General features: G+C 30.8%; 3 protein-coding genes across 3 annotated transcripts; 1 reads left to right on the top strand and 2 right to left on the bottom strand.

Annotated features, from left to right (window-relative positions):
* Positions 1-1,683: 1,683 nt before the first annotated feature.
* LOC106765076 (aldose 1-epimerase) lies at positions 1,684-4,529 on the top strand. Its single transcript, XM_014649611.2, has 5 exons — positions 1,684-1,964; positions 2,064-2,113; positions 2,952-3,078; positions 3,489-3,593; positions 3,685-4,529. Exons 1-5 carry the CDS (start codon positions 1,754-1,756, stop codon positions 4,305-4,307), a joined length of 1,116 nt encoding a protein of 371 aa, XP_014505097.1. The 5' UTR covers positions 1,684-1,753; the 3' UTR covers positions 4,308-4,529.
* Positions 4,530-6,266: 1,737 nt separating this feature from the next.
* Positions 6,267-8,916, bottom strand: LOC106768387 (cell division cycle-associated 7-like protein). The gene is made up of 8 exons (XM_014653529.2): positions 8,616-8,916; positions 8,245-8,518; positions 7,758-7,935; positions 7,419-7,489; positions 7,255-7,332; positions 6,805-6,892; positions 6,609-6,664; positions 6,267-6,507 (listed from the first exon to the last, which is right to left on the bottom strand). Exons 1-8 carry the CDS (start codon positions 8,685-8,687, stop codon positions 6,437-6,439), a joined length of 888 nt encoding a protein of 295 aa, XP_014509015.1. The 5' UTR covers positions 8,688-8,916; the 3' UTR covers positions 6,267-6,436.
* Positions 8,917-12,942: 4,026 nt separating this feature from the next.
* Positions 12,943-17,397, bottom strand: LOC106764811 (Down syndrome critical region protein 3 homolog). Its single transcript, XM_014649215.2, has 11 exons — positions 17,264-17,397; positions 17,093-17,185; positions 16,889-16,953; positions 16,077-16,131; positions 15,187-15,273; positions 14,578-14,662; positions 14,385-14,480; positions 13,931-14,115; positions 13,765-13,853; positions 13,327-13,426; positions 12,943-13,203 (listed from the first exon to the last, which is right to left on the bottom strand). Exons 1-11 carry the CDS (start codon positions 17,312-17,314, stop codon positions 13,159-13,161), a joined length of 951 nt encoding a protein of 316 aa, XP_014504701.1. The 5' UTR covers positions 17,315-17,397; the 3' UTR covers positions 12,943-13,158.
* Positions 17,398-17,717: the final 320 nt, after the last annotated feature.

Here is a 17,717-nt window from a genome sequence, read left to right as displayed (position 1 = left end):
ACTTTTTCATATTTCTTTTTAAAATTATATTTTTTTTCAGGTTATGATATTTTCCCATTTTACATTAATAGCATGACATTAATAATACTTCTTATGTTAACATTATACTTTTTGCCAACAAAATACTATATTAACATTATCTTTTAGGAACATAACCCACAATAATATGATCTCTGTATCAACAAATTAATTTTGTATCGGAGTATGGACTGGACTTAAAATAAAATATTTAAAATTTTCAGGAATTATTAAAGGAAGTTAGAGACAAAAGATATAAATTAACTAACTTAAAGACTTAAATCTATAAAAAAAACATTTATCTCGTATATTTGAATTGATTTTAAATTCTAGTTTTAAGATAATTAAGATATTTTTAAAACGCATTGTAATTTAAATAATAACAATAGTAATATTTGACTGTCTAATATTATTACTAATAAAATTGAATAATCAATGAAATATGAATACATATGCAAATAACATTGAGTATAATTTTATTTGCTAAATTAATTGTTTTCATATATTTGTGTAATTTTATTCAATTTGATAGGTTTATTTATATTAAAACCCTTAATTTTTAAATCAAAATCAATTTAAAAGTTACAAACAAAACATCGTGAGACAACAAGAGACCAAATTATTGATAAAATTTATAAATTTATAAATTTATTTGGCACTTTTAATTATGTATAGACCATATTGATAAATTATATATAAATAAATGAATCAAATTGTTGAGCAAACTATAAATTATTTTTTTAAACTGATTTGAATAACTTAAAAGCTTAAATAATAAAAATATTAAAAAGATTAATCAATTAAGTTTATCTCGGGTGCATATGGTTGGTTTAATTGATTTATTTATGTTTTTATTTAATTCAAAATGCAAAAGAATAATCTTTGAAATAGTGGTATTTGAGATTTACTAAAATTTACCACTATTTTAGTCTCTAAAATTGTAATTTATCAATCACACAAATTCAAAATAAATATTAGACTTAAATAGTTTTAATGACATATATACTATAATCATATAAATAATAAAGTTAGAGATTCAGATAAAATAAGTACAAATATATCTTCTTTTTTTAAATTTTGTGAACTAATATAATAAAATATCACTCTTCCGCTATTTTCAAACATACTTAAATTTAAAAATCATATATCATCTACGTTATATAATACGAATCTATGTGGGGAAAAAATGTAAAATCAAAGGTAACAAAAAAAGTGCAGCTGCATAGCTTTCTTTTATTTTTCATATCTTTTAATTTTCAGAAGATGGCTATACATAAATATTGTATTAAAATTTTTAATTAAGTCTCTTTTCCGAAATTGTATGATAACGTAGTGGTTTGTATCAGTTGACAAAGAAATCAAACTGATATTAATTTAAATATTAAAAAGTCAATTATAACTTTTACTAGTATAGATTAAAAAAATCATATAAATATAAAACCAAACAAGTGATTTAACCATTTTTTAAAGTGAATATTAACTGTCAACTATAAACCGCTGTACATGAATATTGTTTCATGATAAAAAAAAATTACATATCATGCTACAACTGTGTGATTACAAAATCTTTTGTACACAATTGAATAAAAAATTAACCCAACAGAAATTATACTCTTTTGAAAAGATTGTATTTGGATGAGAAAAAGATAGAAGATAAAGATAGAGGAAAATGTAACAGTAGAATTTTGCAACAGCTGGTGAAACATTGTTTGTTATTATTACTTCGTAGCAGTTAATGTTATGTTGGATCTGTTCTTATATACGTGTTGTTATTCAATCTCATCACTTCAGTCACCTTCACACTCTTTTCCTCTCTCTCTCTTCAATTCCAATGGCGGATCAGAGCCCCAAACCAGAGACCTTCGAGCTCAGCAATGGCAGCATGAAGATTCTCCTCACCAATCTCGGATGCACCATCATCTCCTTATCTGTTCCCGGAAAAGATGGTTTTTTTTTTTTCGTTCCAATTCCTCATTTTCAGCTTTTCGTTACCTTCGATCATGTTTGCGTTTTTACTGATTCGTGACATGCTCTCTGTTTTGAAGGGGTGTTATCCGACGTCGTTCTCGGCCTCGACTCTGTTGAATCCTATGAGGTCCCGTTTAATTTTGCGATTTGTTTGATTGAAATTCTGGAGTCAATTGTAATGGGTAGTTTTGCTTTGGCTTAGAAAGGCTTGTTTGGTTGATGGGTATCATGTGTCCTTTTCAAAATTCTACCTTTCTAGTTTAAACTATAAAATGATGGCTGTGCCCTGTGAGAATCCATGGAAGTGATCTTTTTGTGACTCCAATGTGCCTATTTTCATTCTTATTTAGTCAAATTTTATACTTTTTATTTGAAGTTTTTAGTTCTTTTGGTTAAAAAAGAAGATTTTGCATAGAAGTTCTTAAAGAGGGACAATGTACATTGCCAAACTCTATGTACAAAAGAGTTTAGTTTAATTTGCATGAACTTCCATGTTGAGTAATGATATATAGCCAAAATAACAGATAAGTAGGGAACAATCTCTGTCTCCTGAGCTTAATCAGCTGATTTTAAGGATTGAAATAGATTTAAACTCAAATTCTACAATGATATTAGAGTATCTGCTCATCAATTATCAAGGTTATTGGATCACCTGCAATTCTTTTTCATCTTGTAAAATTCATGATTGAAATTTTTCGTCCTTGATATGAGGGAGTATTAGAGATTCCTCATTGGTTAAATTTTGAGGTTGATTTAGAGCTAAACTCAAATTCAAATTTTAAGACACCTCATACTATTGAAGTACAATGCTTGTAAAACCTAACACTTTTACCACTTATGACAGTATGTGGTTGATGACAATATTAAAAACCTTTACACATTTAGTGTACTCTCATATAATTCAAGATTAGCTTTCCTAGCTTCGTGTATTTATGATTGATTTGAATTATGTTGCTTGCAAGCAGAAAGGTCTTTCTCCATATTTTGGCTGCATTGTGGGTCGGGTTGCAAACCGAATCAAGGATGGCAAGTTTACACTTGATGGAGTTCAGTACTCTTTGCCTCTGAACAAACCCCCAAACAGTCTCCATGGTATCAATTCTGTGTTTTCACACTCTTCATTTGTGAAATCTCCAATTGTGCATTGTGTAGTTAGACTAATCCTTTCAGATTTTTCTGTCCATTTGTTATGATTCAAGTTAATAAAAGAAAGCTTTTTGCCATCTGAAGTACGATCATGGAATGTTTGTGTTGATCACTGTCTATTTCCTCAATTCCATTGAAAACTGGCTTTGAAAATAAAGGTTTTGTCAAGCAAAAACGGACTATATAATGATGGATAGATCTTATTTTGTGCTGTTTTAACTGATAACATGATTCTGCAAAAGGACTTTTATTTTGAAATAACACAAGTCTCAAGAGTTTTGTTAATATAGAAATTAAAAAATGCATAAATCTTGTTTGCTGTTTTCATGACATATTCTCCACTATCCAAATTTCAGGTGGAAATGTTGGGTTTGATAAGAGGGTATGGGAGGTAGTTGAACATAAAAAAGGAGAAACTCCTTCAATCACTTTTAAGTATCACAGTCAGGATGGAGAAGAAGGTAGTGTCTGTTCTCTCTTTCTTCCTCACTTTCAAGCACATTATGCTCTTCATTTTTTCCTTCATTCTGCTATTGTTTTCTGTTGTACAAGGTTATCCTGGGGATATCACTGTTACAGCCACATACACGCTCACCTCAAACACAACTCTAAGGCTTGACATGGAAGGAGTGCCAAAGGACAAACCCACCATAATTAACTTAGCTCAGCACACCTACTGGAACTTAGCTGGTCACAACTCAGGGAATGTACTTGACCATTCAATTCAGATATGGGCTAATAATATCACTCCTGTAGATGAGAATACTGTGCCAACAGGTGAAATCATGGCAGTGAAGGGTACCCCTTTTGATTTTACATCTGAGAAAAGAATAGGGAACAATATTAGTGAAGTTGGATTGGGATATGACCACAATTTTGTGCTGGATTGTGGAGAAGAGAAAGATGGTTTGAGGCATGTTGCAAAAGTGAGGGATCCATCAAGTTCAAGAGTACTTAACTTGTGGACAACTGCCCCTGGTGTGCAATTTTACACTGGAAACTATGTTAATGGTGTTAAAGGAAAAGGAGGTGCCATATATGAAAAACATGCAGGGTTATGTCTGGAGACACAAGGATTCCCTAATGCTATAAACCAACCAAATTTTCCATCTGTTGTGGTTCGTCCGGGAGAGAAGTATAGACACACGATGTTGTATGAGTTTTCAATTGAGTGATGTTGTCTGAGTGGCATAGCAATGAGGTAGATATCTTGTATTGCATATTATGATTTAGAAGCAACTTTGGCTTCTGAAATTCCCAGTTGTTTGCATTCAAATAATTATCACTTGTCTAAAGTTTGAATTCTCCTATATAAATTGTGCTGTTTTGCTCTCCTAAATATAGGTGAGACAGTAGACTTTTTTTTGGTAAGTACAATGAGGTTGTTGTTTCTTGAATTGTTGTCGAAGTTGAGAAACAGTTTTTCCAACACCTAGAAACTTCAACCTAGTCTGCATAACAACACAATGTTCCTTAGATATACACATGAGTGTGAGTAGTTTCAATAACAAGGCAAAATCTCAACATGCATGATTCTCCTTAGTGCACAAGATTCACATAGTTGTCACTTGATTTATGAATTTGAATTGAATAGAAGGCAAAATATGGGTGGAGTGATAAAAGTTTCATTGATTTACTAAAACTTTTTTAAGAGATGCTATAGAATTATAACACTTTGCTAGATTATATGAATTTGAAATAAAAAGAATACATGTTTTTCATATTAATTGCATAAATCTTTGGACAAATGTCCATGAAAAATGGAAATAAATGCTAAGATAATGAAACAAGGGCCCTCCATCAAAAGTTTAACATTAATTCAAATGTTGAAGTAACTCTTTTCTAGTGAACATAATGCCAAAATTCAAAATTCTGTGCAAAGGAAGAAGAAAAAATGGCAATGAACAACTTTAACATCTTGTTGATTCTCCTCAATGCAAGTAAATAAATTTTCTTTTTCAAAAGACCTTACTATTGACTAGATGAATCTATTTTGTAATTTAAACATTAACACAAATTCGTACATAGTTTTGTTTTCCATTTGCAATCTTTCACCTTAGTTGAACATGAAACATAAATATATCATATTATATATGATGATTCCAAGTCTTAGACAACTCGAGAATGATAAACCTTTATTTAAGTCTCTTGATAGATATCTTAAGGCTTTTTAAAGGAAAGACTTTAAGTGTTCAATTGGTATTAGCATGATATTTCCAAATTACATGTAATGTTATTCTATATTATAAATTACTTTTTTTAATATATGAGAACTTGAGTGAGTCTAGTGGTAAGGATAGTTATGCTTGTTCATCTATAAATAAGAAGCAATTTATGTGCAGTTGAAACATGGAAATAAGACAATTATAATTAACATAAAAAATTGCTTACGTATGCATTGATCTTCTGTATTGGTGTCATCTTGATTGAAAAAAAAAACCTTTAATGGTTATTAGAAGGAGAAAATACCAAAGTTTGTTTAATTGGTGGCAATTTTATGAATGAGTGGAAGACATCAACATTGAAAAGACTAAAAAAGTTGATATAATCAAAATATATGGAAGAAGACTTTGACCTTTTGTATTAGTGTCATCTTGATGTTGATGTTATGCATATGAAAAACAATGTATATGATAGTTTGATTGACATATTGTTGAATATTAAAGGCAAAACAAATGATGAAGTTAGTGTTCATCAAGATCTTTTTGAAGTAGAAATACAGTTACAATTACATTTAAGGCCTTGAGATAAAAGAACATATTTTCTGCCAATATAACACTTTATCTTTATCAAATAAGAGAAAACAAATTTATTTTTCATGAAAAGTGTCACAAAAATACTACTTAAATATACATTTATGAACGAGCAAAAGACATGAATAATGAATTTTAAAAGACTAAAAAAATCCATAAGATAAAAACATGTAAAAGAAGAGGTTAATATTCTTTGACTTTTTATATTGGTGTCACCTTGATGTTGATGTTTCTGTAAATGAAAAAAAACGTGTGTGATAGTTTGATTGACATGTTGAACATTAAAAACAAAATAAATGATGAAATTAGTGCTAAGATATATTAGTGTCCACAGGTGATAAAGAGTCATAAGAATATTATTTAGATATCAAGAGTAGTATGTCAACAAAAGACTGGTTGAGTTAAAGTCTTAAAATTGTCATGCATTACTACACTAACTCTTACTATGTGACTAAGCATCTTATACATTGTAATGGCCATGCTTTCTAGAATGGAAGAATAAAGAATGTTACAAAAGAAACAGAGTGACAATTGTTGAATACAATAAGTGATCACTTGCATTTTCCAAGTCTAAGTTCTTCCATTAGTAGATGCGCCACTGAATTGTACCCCATTTCACGAGCTTCATCATTTCAGTCAATCAAAAGAAAAATCACAGATTCAGTACAAAAATATATCAATTACAACAACATAAAGGAGGTGAGAATGGAAAAAAAGACTAACCTTTAAATACTGCTATTCCAGTTGGAGGCATCTTTCGTTTCCTTAGACATATTGAACTAATTATCAATGACAGCAAAAAGAGACATCAGATGAATAAAAAGAGACATTTCTGCACTGCTCACTTGTTTCTGCATGTTTCTATTCATAATGTCCGAACCCAAAAGAAAAAGTAAGAACTAAAATATAATGACTGTACCTGTTACATATCCAGTAAGGCTTAGTTCCTTGTTCTTCTATGCAATGTGGACACATCCATCCCTTGTTTTCTCTCACTTCCTCAATTTCTAAAACAGAACAACATTTTCAAACTATCAACACTATTAGTTAAAATTGAGTTAAAATTGCCAGTGTATGTTTAGTTTTCCTTTGCAAGACACCAAGAAGAAGTTCACACTGATGCTGGTAAAGAACATGGGTTAAGTTTACAGCAAGATTTTCTCAAACACACCATAACTTTCTCATGAAACAAATTTTAGAGTATATATGTATTAACTCTGCCAGTTCTTTAAAAGAATGAAAAAAAAAAGTGTGAACTTTATCTTTCTAAACAAAAACCAAACATCATGTGACACCATTTTATGGTAATTCAATTTTAATCATTTTTCCTTGTTTAGGTACAAAGTTTTGTTTAACTGTTATTTCTTACCTTCTCCATATCGAACTTTGAGACAGGCTCTACAAAAAACACCAGTGCTAGAGTGACAGACAGAACAATCAGTCTTTCCTGGTAGAGAAACATCTTTAAACTGTTAAAAATACAGTGGAACTAATGTAAAAAAATACACAAAATAAGATCATTTCAAATCTGACCCAAGCATGGTTCATTCACATCAAAATTGCCACATCTCTTGCAGTCTTCTTCACCACACAATTTCTTTTGCCTGCATTTGTATTTTACATTGCAATATCATCATCATCATCTATTCCAGATACAACACACTTGTTCATATACAGAATTCATACTAAACCTTTTACTTATCAAGAAATTTTTCATGCAGTGACCAAGCCCAATATCACCATTTTACATTAGCTTCCAGTGTAATTGTATAAATCATAGACTGTGTAAATTTGCCATCATTAACTTGCTAAGAAAAAAGAAATATTACATTAATCTCTGATTGTTGTTAAAAAGAAAGCTGAGAAAGGGACCTGCAAAAATGGCAGCATATTCCCAAAACTGGATTGTAGATACTACCTCTGCCCTTGCTGTTACACCTTCTAGCAGAATGCTCTGACGAAAGCAGAAGATCTGCATCGCTTAGGTTCACAAGAGGAGCATTGGCAGGTCTATGTTTCTCTTCTTTCTCTCCAGAAAAAGTTACCTTACCTATCACAAAAATGCAGTGAACAATCACACTTTACAGAATAAAAACTCACTGAATTAAGAGATGCATCAGTTTGGTCTTCCAAATATATTGCAAGGTTGTAACATGTTCCTTATTTACTGACAAATACATCATATTAATCCTTGAAAGATAGAGAATAATGTAAAACTATTCCTCACCATCTAGGAAACTAAAAGCATTAATTTTCAGTTCAATGTTCATAATACAAGTTTTTTTTTATTAGATATGCAAAACCATCACATATTTTATATGTATTATAAAAATAGTAAAAAGTAAATAAAAGGCTAAACCTTGTTTTGGTGTTGAAAGGGGTGTGGATGGTGTGGAAATGATTTTGGAAGGTGTTGAAAGAGGTGTGGATGGTGTGGAAATGATTCTGGAAGGATTACATTCTGGTGGCTTAAGGTTGTTACTGATTCTAAGGTTGTTACTTATTCGCTGGGAGCGGCGCAAAGGGGTGAGACCGTAGACTTTCTTTTGGTAAGGACGATGTGGTTGTTGTTCCTTGACTTGTTGTCGAAGCTGAGAAACAGTTTTTCCAACACCTAGAGACTCCAACCTAGCCTGCATAACAACACAACAATAACAATGTTCATTAGACATACACATAACAATATAAGTGTGAGTACTTTCAATGACATACATCAAAACCTCAACATGCCTGATTCTCTAACATGCGAGCCTTTCTGAGAGCTTCATAGTCCAACTTTGGTTGTTCTGTCACTCTTCCCATTCCTCACTCCTTTTGTTTTTTTTTCTTACAATCCTAAACATACAATTCAATATACTGCTAAACTGTAACATCGCTGTGTACTTTTAACTTTCAAACATAACGGTCGAATCTCTGACACTGTTCAAGCTTTAATTACAAATTGTAATTCATTTAATAAATTCTGTTTGAATTATGTTTACAGTAAACAAAATATTATTATCTTATGTGTTGTATTTAATTACATTCCATTTAAGAGTTAAGACTGTTAAGGATTTATTTAAGATGATATTTTGATTTAATTATTTACTGCATCTCCTATTTTAAAACTAAATATAGGCTATTAGATTACTGTAGGTGGGACAAGGTTAAAAATTGAAGGTAAAAAATTGGACTTTTAATCACACTAAATAAATCAAATTCAACTGATAAATATTGGTTTTAAAACAACTAAATCTATTTAATTTAATATTATTTTATATTTTAAAAAAATCATAAATTTAGACTAAAAGACAATAAAAGAATCAGTTTAATCAATTATGTTTGCTAAAAAATTGAATTTTATAAATATATAAAAAATGTGTACATGTTTGTAGAAATTAGTAATATTATAATAGAAATATTAGACATATAAATTAATAATAATAAAAACTGTTAGAATTTTGTATTAATAATGTCGTATCCAAAATATTCTTATATTACCTGTTCTAACTATGGTGATGTATCTATGAAATACGTAATCACTTCTACAAATATAAAATTAACAATATGCATCTTAATTAATTGAATGTAAAATTATATATAAATAAACTTGTAATTATGAAAATGATCTTTTTATGTGAGGGACATGTCAACGTGAAACTCTGTTTTATAAAGCAAACATGTAAGGTTTAATCATTCGTGAGATATTTATTTAGGATGAAAATCTCAAATTGATTTTTTTTTTCGCGTTTTAATTGGGTTTTTATTTTGTGAAAATTGTAACAATTACATCCTCTTTTATTAAATTGGACCAAACGACATAGGGGTTATGTGGATTTTAGTTATTTTAAAATGAAAAATTTAGGAAAAAGTTGGGAAAACTTATATTTTTTTATGAATCCTTAATTGCTTCAATTCCTAATAAAAGAAGAAAACTTTGTTCTACCACTTCTTCGAAGGTGTTTGTTGTTCTTGAAGTAAGAGAGGTTTGAAGATGACACATGTTCATCTTGCTTACATATTGAGGATTGAATTTGTTTGTCTTGCACAAGGAAGATGAACTGATGTTAGCTACGATTCTAGACTTTTCCTATTTTCTGGGTTTGTGATTGGGTTCTCTACAGGTTCCCATGGCTGCAATTTGGTTGATGTTGCGGTGGAGAATGGAGGACGACAGTGCTATGAACAGATCGTGACTCTAGGGTTTAATTGGGTTTTAGAAAATTTGGAGTTACGATGCAAAAATGTTCGCGAATTGGGTTATCTGGGTGTCGCGATTAGGGCTCGCAAAGACTGCTGGCTTGATTTTCCTGTAGGTTGTCGTAGAGATGAACGAGGAACAACAAACCCGGTTCTAGGTTAGGATATCATGGTGGACTCGTGGTTGTGGTTGATGCTCGCACAATTGTTGCAACTTGGACGAATTGGGTTTCGAGTGAATCTCTTTATGGGTTTTCCTCTTTCTTTCCTTTGTAGGTTGGTGAAGATGGAGAAGAAAACAATGGCGCAATAGAGATGAACATCGTGAGATGATGGTTGGCAATCCCTAATTCAAACAAATTCAATCCCTAATTCGAACAAATTGAATCTCTAATACAAAGAAATTGAATCCCTAAATCGAACAAATTTAATTCCCAATTTCTGAAATTCATTCCTAATGTTTAATTCATTTTTGTCAATTTCTATTTAAAAAAAAAAAAAAAAAAAAAAAAGACATGTCAGAATCACCTACGCCAAATAATGAAGTCCACGTCATTTAGAAACGAAGATGACCTTACCACGTCAACCTTACATTAACGTCGTTGGACTCAATTTAATGGCAACGGTGTAATTGTTGCAATTTTCACAAAATAAGGATGAGAGGCGAAGAAACAAAAGGACCAATTTGAGATTCCTACCCTAAATAGGACCTGAAAAATTATTAAACCTTATTTTTATGCCAATTTGAGATTCTCATCCCAAATAGGGACCTGACGAATGATTAAACCTTATTTTATGTCACTCGTCTGTGTAATAACCAATGGCCAATGGTTTTTCAAAGATAAATTATTGATGTTGTACAAAGATAATGATATTTTGACTCTTATTTTTAAAAATATTTAAGCAACTATTGGTCCACATGGGCCAAAATTAAAACAAAAAATAACCTAGAAAATCAACATTTAAGGATTTGGGTTTGGCAATTTCTCTCATTTATTTCAAAATTGATTTTCAAAGTTGGTTTTGGGTGTGAGTTCTTTGTTGAGGGAGGAGGTGTGTTGCTGCAACCATCGCTATTTGCGTCGATTTGTCGTTGTGTTTTTGTTGTAGTTGTCGCGATTTGTGTTCTGGTAGAGGTTCTGGATCTGTTTTTGGAAGCTTTCGTGGAACAATCACCATGGTTGCATCGTTCGTTGGTAATGGGTTAATGTGTTGGTGAATGTTGGTGGTTTTTGTGTTCTAGTTTAGGTATTGGGGTTTTTTTGTTAGTTATTCTTTGGTCGATGTGTATTTTAAGGGTTGTTGCTAGGTGTAAAGTTTTGATTTTTTGAAACACAATCCTTTTTTGTACAATGTTTCGTTTTACAGCAATATATTTCATTCTAGAAGAAGGTGGAAACAAGGTAAGTAAATGTGTAATAGTGAACAAATAATTAGAAAAAAAACTGGAGAATTAGTAGGATTCAATGCTCAAATAACTGGAGATCTAAGTGTGTGCATAAATGTTTTAAACTCAAAATATTGATTATCATGTCAATTAATACACTCTTAAGTTCAATAAGGTTAGTATATCATGACTAAAACATACACTGTATGTGACAAAACTATATTAAAAATCTCAAAGAAAAAAAAACATTGTTTATAAAATATATAGCACAAAACTTTAAATAAACCACGACTTCTTCCCACTTTTGCATTTCTATCATACATATAAAACATCTACAATATCTCTTATTCTCGAATAACCAAAAGTTATACAATCATCACAATATACAAACAATTAAAAACACAAACAAATATAGATAAACTTCGTTAACACAACCAATAACAATATAATATATACATAACAAGTAAGCACAATCTAATATCAACATTAATTTATAGCATTATCTTATTTATAGTGATAAAAATATGAAAGCAATTTAAGTCGAAACTGGTCACACTAAGTTATTCTTTTGCAGGGAAGTTAATGCTAAAGACTCAACACCTTATAACAAATAGCATTAATAAGGAGATTTAGAATAAATTTTTGGCACGAGAGGTATATGTTTTAACCATTTGACTGATACATTAAAATGCTATACTTACCTTTATTTATTTATCATCATAATTCTTATTAATTATATATAACTAAGTCCAAACACAATATATTCAAAAAAAATCAATCCATTGGCTCTTAATAATATTGTAATTGTTTACATTTATCTAACCACTTATAGAAATGATATTAAGATACTTTAAAACATACATTAAATCACATGAGAATATCACTTGAATGAAAATCAATACAACTCCTCCCTCCCAAATGTTGAACATTATTGCCTAAGCAAATGTTTAAGCAATAAGTTTGTTCACTGAAATGACATAGCATATACTAACATAAAAATGCACTTATTTAAATAAATCATCAGCAAATCTGTTTTAGTCCAATTAATTCAAATTTTACTAACTATAATTAATATTTACAAGTAGTAAAATATTGATATTTATATAATAATTATTCATTAAAAATTGTGTTCATATATATCATTGGGAACTAATAATTTATAAACACTATTCAATTAGAAATTGATTAAATATCTGAAGTTGAAACAAATTATTAAGAAAAACAAAGAAAATAAACAGAGTGAGATTTGAGTAAAAATATTTGTAATAGCAATGTTAAAAATTTTCTAGAGTATAATTTTTCTTTCTCTCATACTTGTATTGTAGGCTGAAGATGGAATGGCAAAAAAAATAAAATTAGGTCAATTTTTGTGCTTTGGAAAGGGGAACAGCAGCTTTAAGGAGGAGACAGAACTCACTTAACTTTTTTTGGTCTTCACCTTTTTCCTCTGCATTTGGTGTTTTGTAGCAATTGGAGTTTCTTTGTCTATGGTTTTCTCTTCAATGTGAATGGTTCATTCTTTTCTTTAATTCCAGTTCTGTAATTCCATTCAATCCTCTCTACTACTAGGGTAGTTGCTTATTCAAATACATCAAACATGAAATAACCAAATATCTAAAATGTTGCTAGAGTAAAAGCCATGTTTGATATCTATTCACAAATTGAAATGAATTCATATTTTCAGAAACTATATACAATAAAATCTTCTTACTTTGCCCTAACCAACTCAAGTGGTAATGTTTCCATCGCCATCTGAAAGTTCACAGAAAGAAAATTGTTAGTCAGAAACATGTCTTTGCTAGCATAACATAAAAATGATACTTCAAAGTGAAGAATGATAAATGATCACAAATCTAACCAAGGACCTGCACCTACCCATAGTCTTGGAGTTTTGAGGTCAGATTTCTTATGCAATTTACTTAGCTCTGACTGAAAGCTTATAACAATTGCAACTTTGAACTCAATTGAGAAGGGACTGCACCAAAGTGATAGCATAAACATCAAGCCCAATTGATTCAGTATGGCATAAACATGGGATTTTACAAGAACAAAGTAATTCACGAGAAGATATTTATGAAATGAAAAATACTCATCATGAAAAAGTTACAAGCACATAGGAGGAGAATAATCATGTTGGTGAATGCTAGGATCCAATTGAAAGGTATGAGGTGTGAGTTCCAATTTAACGTGGTTTCTTAACAAAGAGTCATCATTTAAAATTACCTGTGTGTGTGTGCATGTGTTCAGTTTTGGATGTAACATAACCCTTGTGAAATAAAGTGGAGGAGAATCATGATGAAAAGCACAACATACCCAGCTAAGGTTGTTGGACATGTCAGAAGACGAGGTAGTATTACATAAATAGGCAGAGTCAAACATCGGCATACATCTCCATCTGCTATCTGCTAAATAAAAATATAATTAACACCTTATTTTGAAATGACAAGCTCCAATACAACCCAAATCCACCATCACTTACCTGTGTTGTTTGAATCAGAGAGGTTTCAGTCACAATTTTCTCCCCAAGAAGAATGGATTCAACTCGAAAAAGCTGAATGTCTATTGCCTGAATTGGAACTGCAGAAGCTTCTACAGTTAGCTCACCACTAATAGTACCAGACAAAGAACACTGAGTTGAGATTTTTCCTGTCACCCGAAATCCACCTATTCAAGAAGATCATCGTTTCATGAGCCACACAACCTTTTCTCATTGATATTTATAACCTTTTCAAGTCCACTACTGATGTATTTTTTCCATGTAATCTTAACATGTAACACAACAAGGTTAATATAGCCACAGAGCATGATAGTGAGTTACAACTTTTGATGTGAGATATTAAAGCATGACAACGGTGCAATTTTTGTTTTAGTTCAGTCTGTCTTTTCACGAGACCAGGTCAACATGTGTACTCATTGAAGGTAAATCAACATACCAGATTTTAATTCATGAAGTAGAGAATGCCTTTGAGTGTCTTGGGTGATGTAAAAGATTACCATCTCTGGAGAAAGTGGTCTTTGTGGAAGATCAGCTGAATTTTCCACAAAAGAGAGACTAATAGTTTAGAACTTCTATTCATTCACATACAAAAAACAAAGAACAAAGATTTGGGCCAAGCACAATCTTACCTTTATCACTTTCAACTATGAACTCTGTTGTTGCTGATAATGATTTATGCAAGTATCCACGAGGTATATCTACAGTCACCAAATACTATAGAGGCTATCAATACCAACCTTAATACTAAAAAGAAAAATGAGAAGGAATAACAATGAAAAATTATGTAATCGGGATCCTTTGACAATGCAAAACTTTATTCCACCGGTGAACTATAAGGTCTCACCAAATCTTGTACCAAAATGATGTGGCCCTTTCATGTTCAGTGACAGTGTAAGTGTATGATGAAAACAATTTAGACTGGCAGCAGATTAATTTTAGACTCTTCAGTAAATGTCAAGAAAAGAAATGAAAATATTTATATATTAGGACTGTGTAATAATGATAATACTAATAATTTCATCTTAATGTAAAAGTTTGGGAGAGAAAACTGAGAAGTAAAAATATTATTATTGTTCTGTAATTCTATTACACATAGTGCCCTATTTAAGGGACTATGGACCAACGTAAATAAGGCTTCTAAAAAGCCCAAAACCAAAAAGCCAGTTAAAACAATACAATATATTTCAACAATCTTAAAGATCAGTTGCCCAACAAAACACTTCCTAAGAAAATTTTACCTGGATGCTTATATTTGCACCATGGAACGTCTCATAAAATCTTTCTAAATTTCCTTCCTGCTCCCGTAGCTTCAACGAGAATGGTATCTGCCATAAAGATTGCAAAACTTACAATGAGTATTAACATGAGAAAATAGGTCATATAAGCCAAGCATAAAACTGAGAACTTCATCAAAAGAGCATCTAGAAGAGTGCATTATTGAAATATTTCAGTTATTTTAGCGGCATGGTATCACATTTTTAGCAAAACTATGAAAGCATATCCAGAGTATTCCAGACCACTTAATAGCACATAAACACGTATAAATGAGAACAGGGAGAAATACAAAGAATTAAACAGGCAGATTCTAAAAATGAAACTTCAACAAAATTATTAAAACTGAATCGCATTTTACATGCTATATTACATACTAATAACACTTTAGTGCTCCTCTCCTTCAAATTTAAATTCCATTGCTTTTAACTAAGATGATTTAGATGAGAAAAGACACATTTGATTGACATAACAGAAATATTTGCCAAATATAATGTACGAAAATTTTTTTAAAGCAGTAATTAAATATGATGTTGTAGAACTCAGATAATGACTTGAAGGGAAATTCACCATAACGCATGAGAATCACAAGCCAGTAATACTCTTTTTTTTAGATTATTTTCTTATTTAGAAGTTTTCATGATATAATTAAAATAAAGCACCAAAAACAAGAAATAAAAGAAAAGTCCAATTTGAGTAGCTCGATCTTCTTTCCAGTAGACCACGGATAATAGAATATTTACAGTCATGTAAAAGTTATCTCAAGAAATGCAAGAAATAAATTGTACCCAAGTAACTGAACAAAATAAAATTGCTTTGAATAGGCGCTTTTATTCATTTGCTATTGATACACTACCTCTGATGTACCCAAACCAATCTTTCCAGAAGATTTTATCTCAGTGATCCTGTTCCTGTTAGAAGCCAATCACAAGAATCATGTACCCTTGTCCTAATGTGAGCAAAAGAATTTAGAAACATATGAAGGAATTATTTCAGATTTTTTCTCTAACTTCGATAGATAATGCCCTTATTAGCTCAATCTAGCTATAGAGCATCCTAAATGAAAGTGACGAGTCAAAGGTACACTCACAACTTTTACATGAAAAAAAAAAAAAATTAAATGATCCAGATTAATGAAGATTTTACCACTGCAGATAGATTGACGTGTATTGTAGGTGAATTATATAGCTAGGTTAAGGATAATGCATTACATCCCATTAAAAAATCAGATCGATCTTTACAAAAATGCAGAGTTATCCATAGAACATGCAGTTTATAAGGACAACTATCATGATTTACTTATCCAAAGAGACCATATGTTTGGTAAATTGAATATGGTTAGCGCTGTCAATCATATAAATACACCAATAGGAGAAATTTTGAAACGAAAGAAAAACTAACAGTGAACAATGTTATACTGTATACAATTTCCAAGATCACAACACTGCATTAATTTGGTCTTTTTGAGGCAACATCGCATTATCTTTGGATAGCTAAAAATCAAATATCTATATGAAAGGCTAAAGTTCTTTGAAAAAATGGAACACAAGATGTGATCAACACGGTCAAACCTCCTGTTACAGCAAGAGTATTATATATGAAAGCACTAAAAAAAATCGTAATTGGTAATTTCCCCATGAATGCACACCAATTATTTTGAAAACTTACACAATTGGGATAGGCTTAATAACGCCGTAGAACGATTCAACAACCCCAGCTGATCCTCCACGAACCTTCAACGTGACATCAAAACATGTTTCAAAACCAAAGCTACCCAATGAGAATTGCCCTTTGGCTTAGAACAAAGGAGTGATTTTGAGCATAAAGTTGAAATATTTTGGCCATTTTCTGAACGATAAAAGAAGATGGTACCTGCAAGTTGACGGATCCTTTGACAGTGAGGCGAATTCCATAGTGGTAAATTGAAGACTGAGTTTTAAAAACGATTTTTCCTTCCAGAGCTTCCTGCAAAATCAAATCATGAACAATGTTTAGAGAGAGAGGGAGAAAAGAGAGAGAGAGAGAGAGAGAGTAAGGTTTTACCGAAGGGCGATAGATACGATTAGAACGAGAGAGCTTGAGTTCGACGGACATGGCTGCCAAGTCCCCTTCTCAGACACTGGATTCAACAGTTCTGTTTTTGTGTTTTAAGTATTCCAAAATATACTCAAAATTTACTTTAGTGGAATAGATTCCTGAATCTTTTGAAAACTTTTTATAATTTTTGAAAATTTAAAAAAAAATGTTATTTGATTAGATTCTTGATTTTGTAAATCTTCTATAAGAGTTATAGCTGATTGTTTTTTGTTTGTATAGCTAAAAAATATTTTAATTTTTATTATTTTAGTACATGTATTTAAAAAAAAATTCATTCTTGTATATATTATTTTGTTTCAATGTAATTTTTACGAAAAAGACGAAAACATTGAAATGATATGCACAAAAATTTAAAGTAAAATGTTCTTAAATACCTAAAAAAAACTATAATAGTCAAATA

This window comes from Vigna radiata, chromosome 1, assembly GCF_000741045.1.
Source record: "Vigna radiata var. radiata cultivar VC1973A chromosome 1, Vradiata_ver6, whole genome shotgun sequence".
Lineage (NCBI taxonomy): Eukaryota > Viridiplantae > Streptophyta > Magnoliopsida > Fabales > Fabaceae > Vigna > Vigna radiata.
Note: the sequence above shows the minus strand (reverse complement) of the source record. Positions and strands in the feature narration are given on the sequence as shown.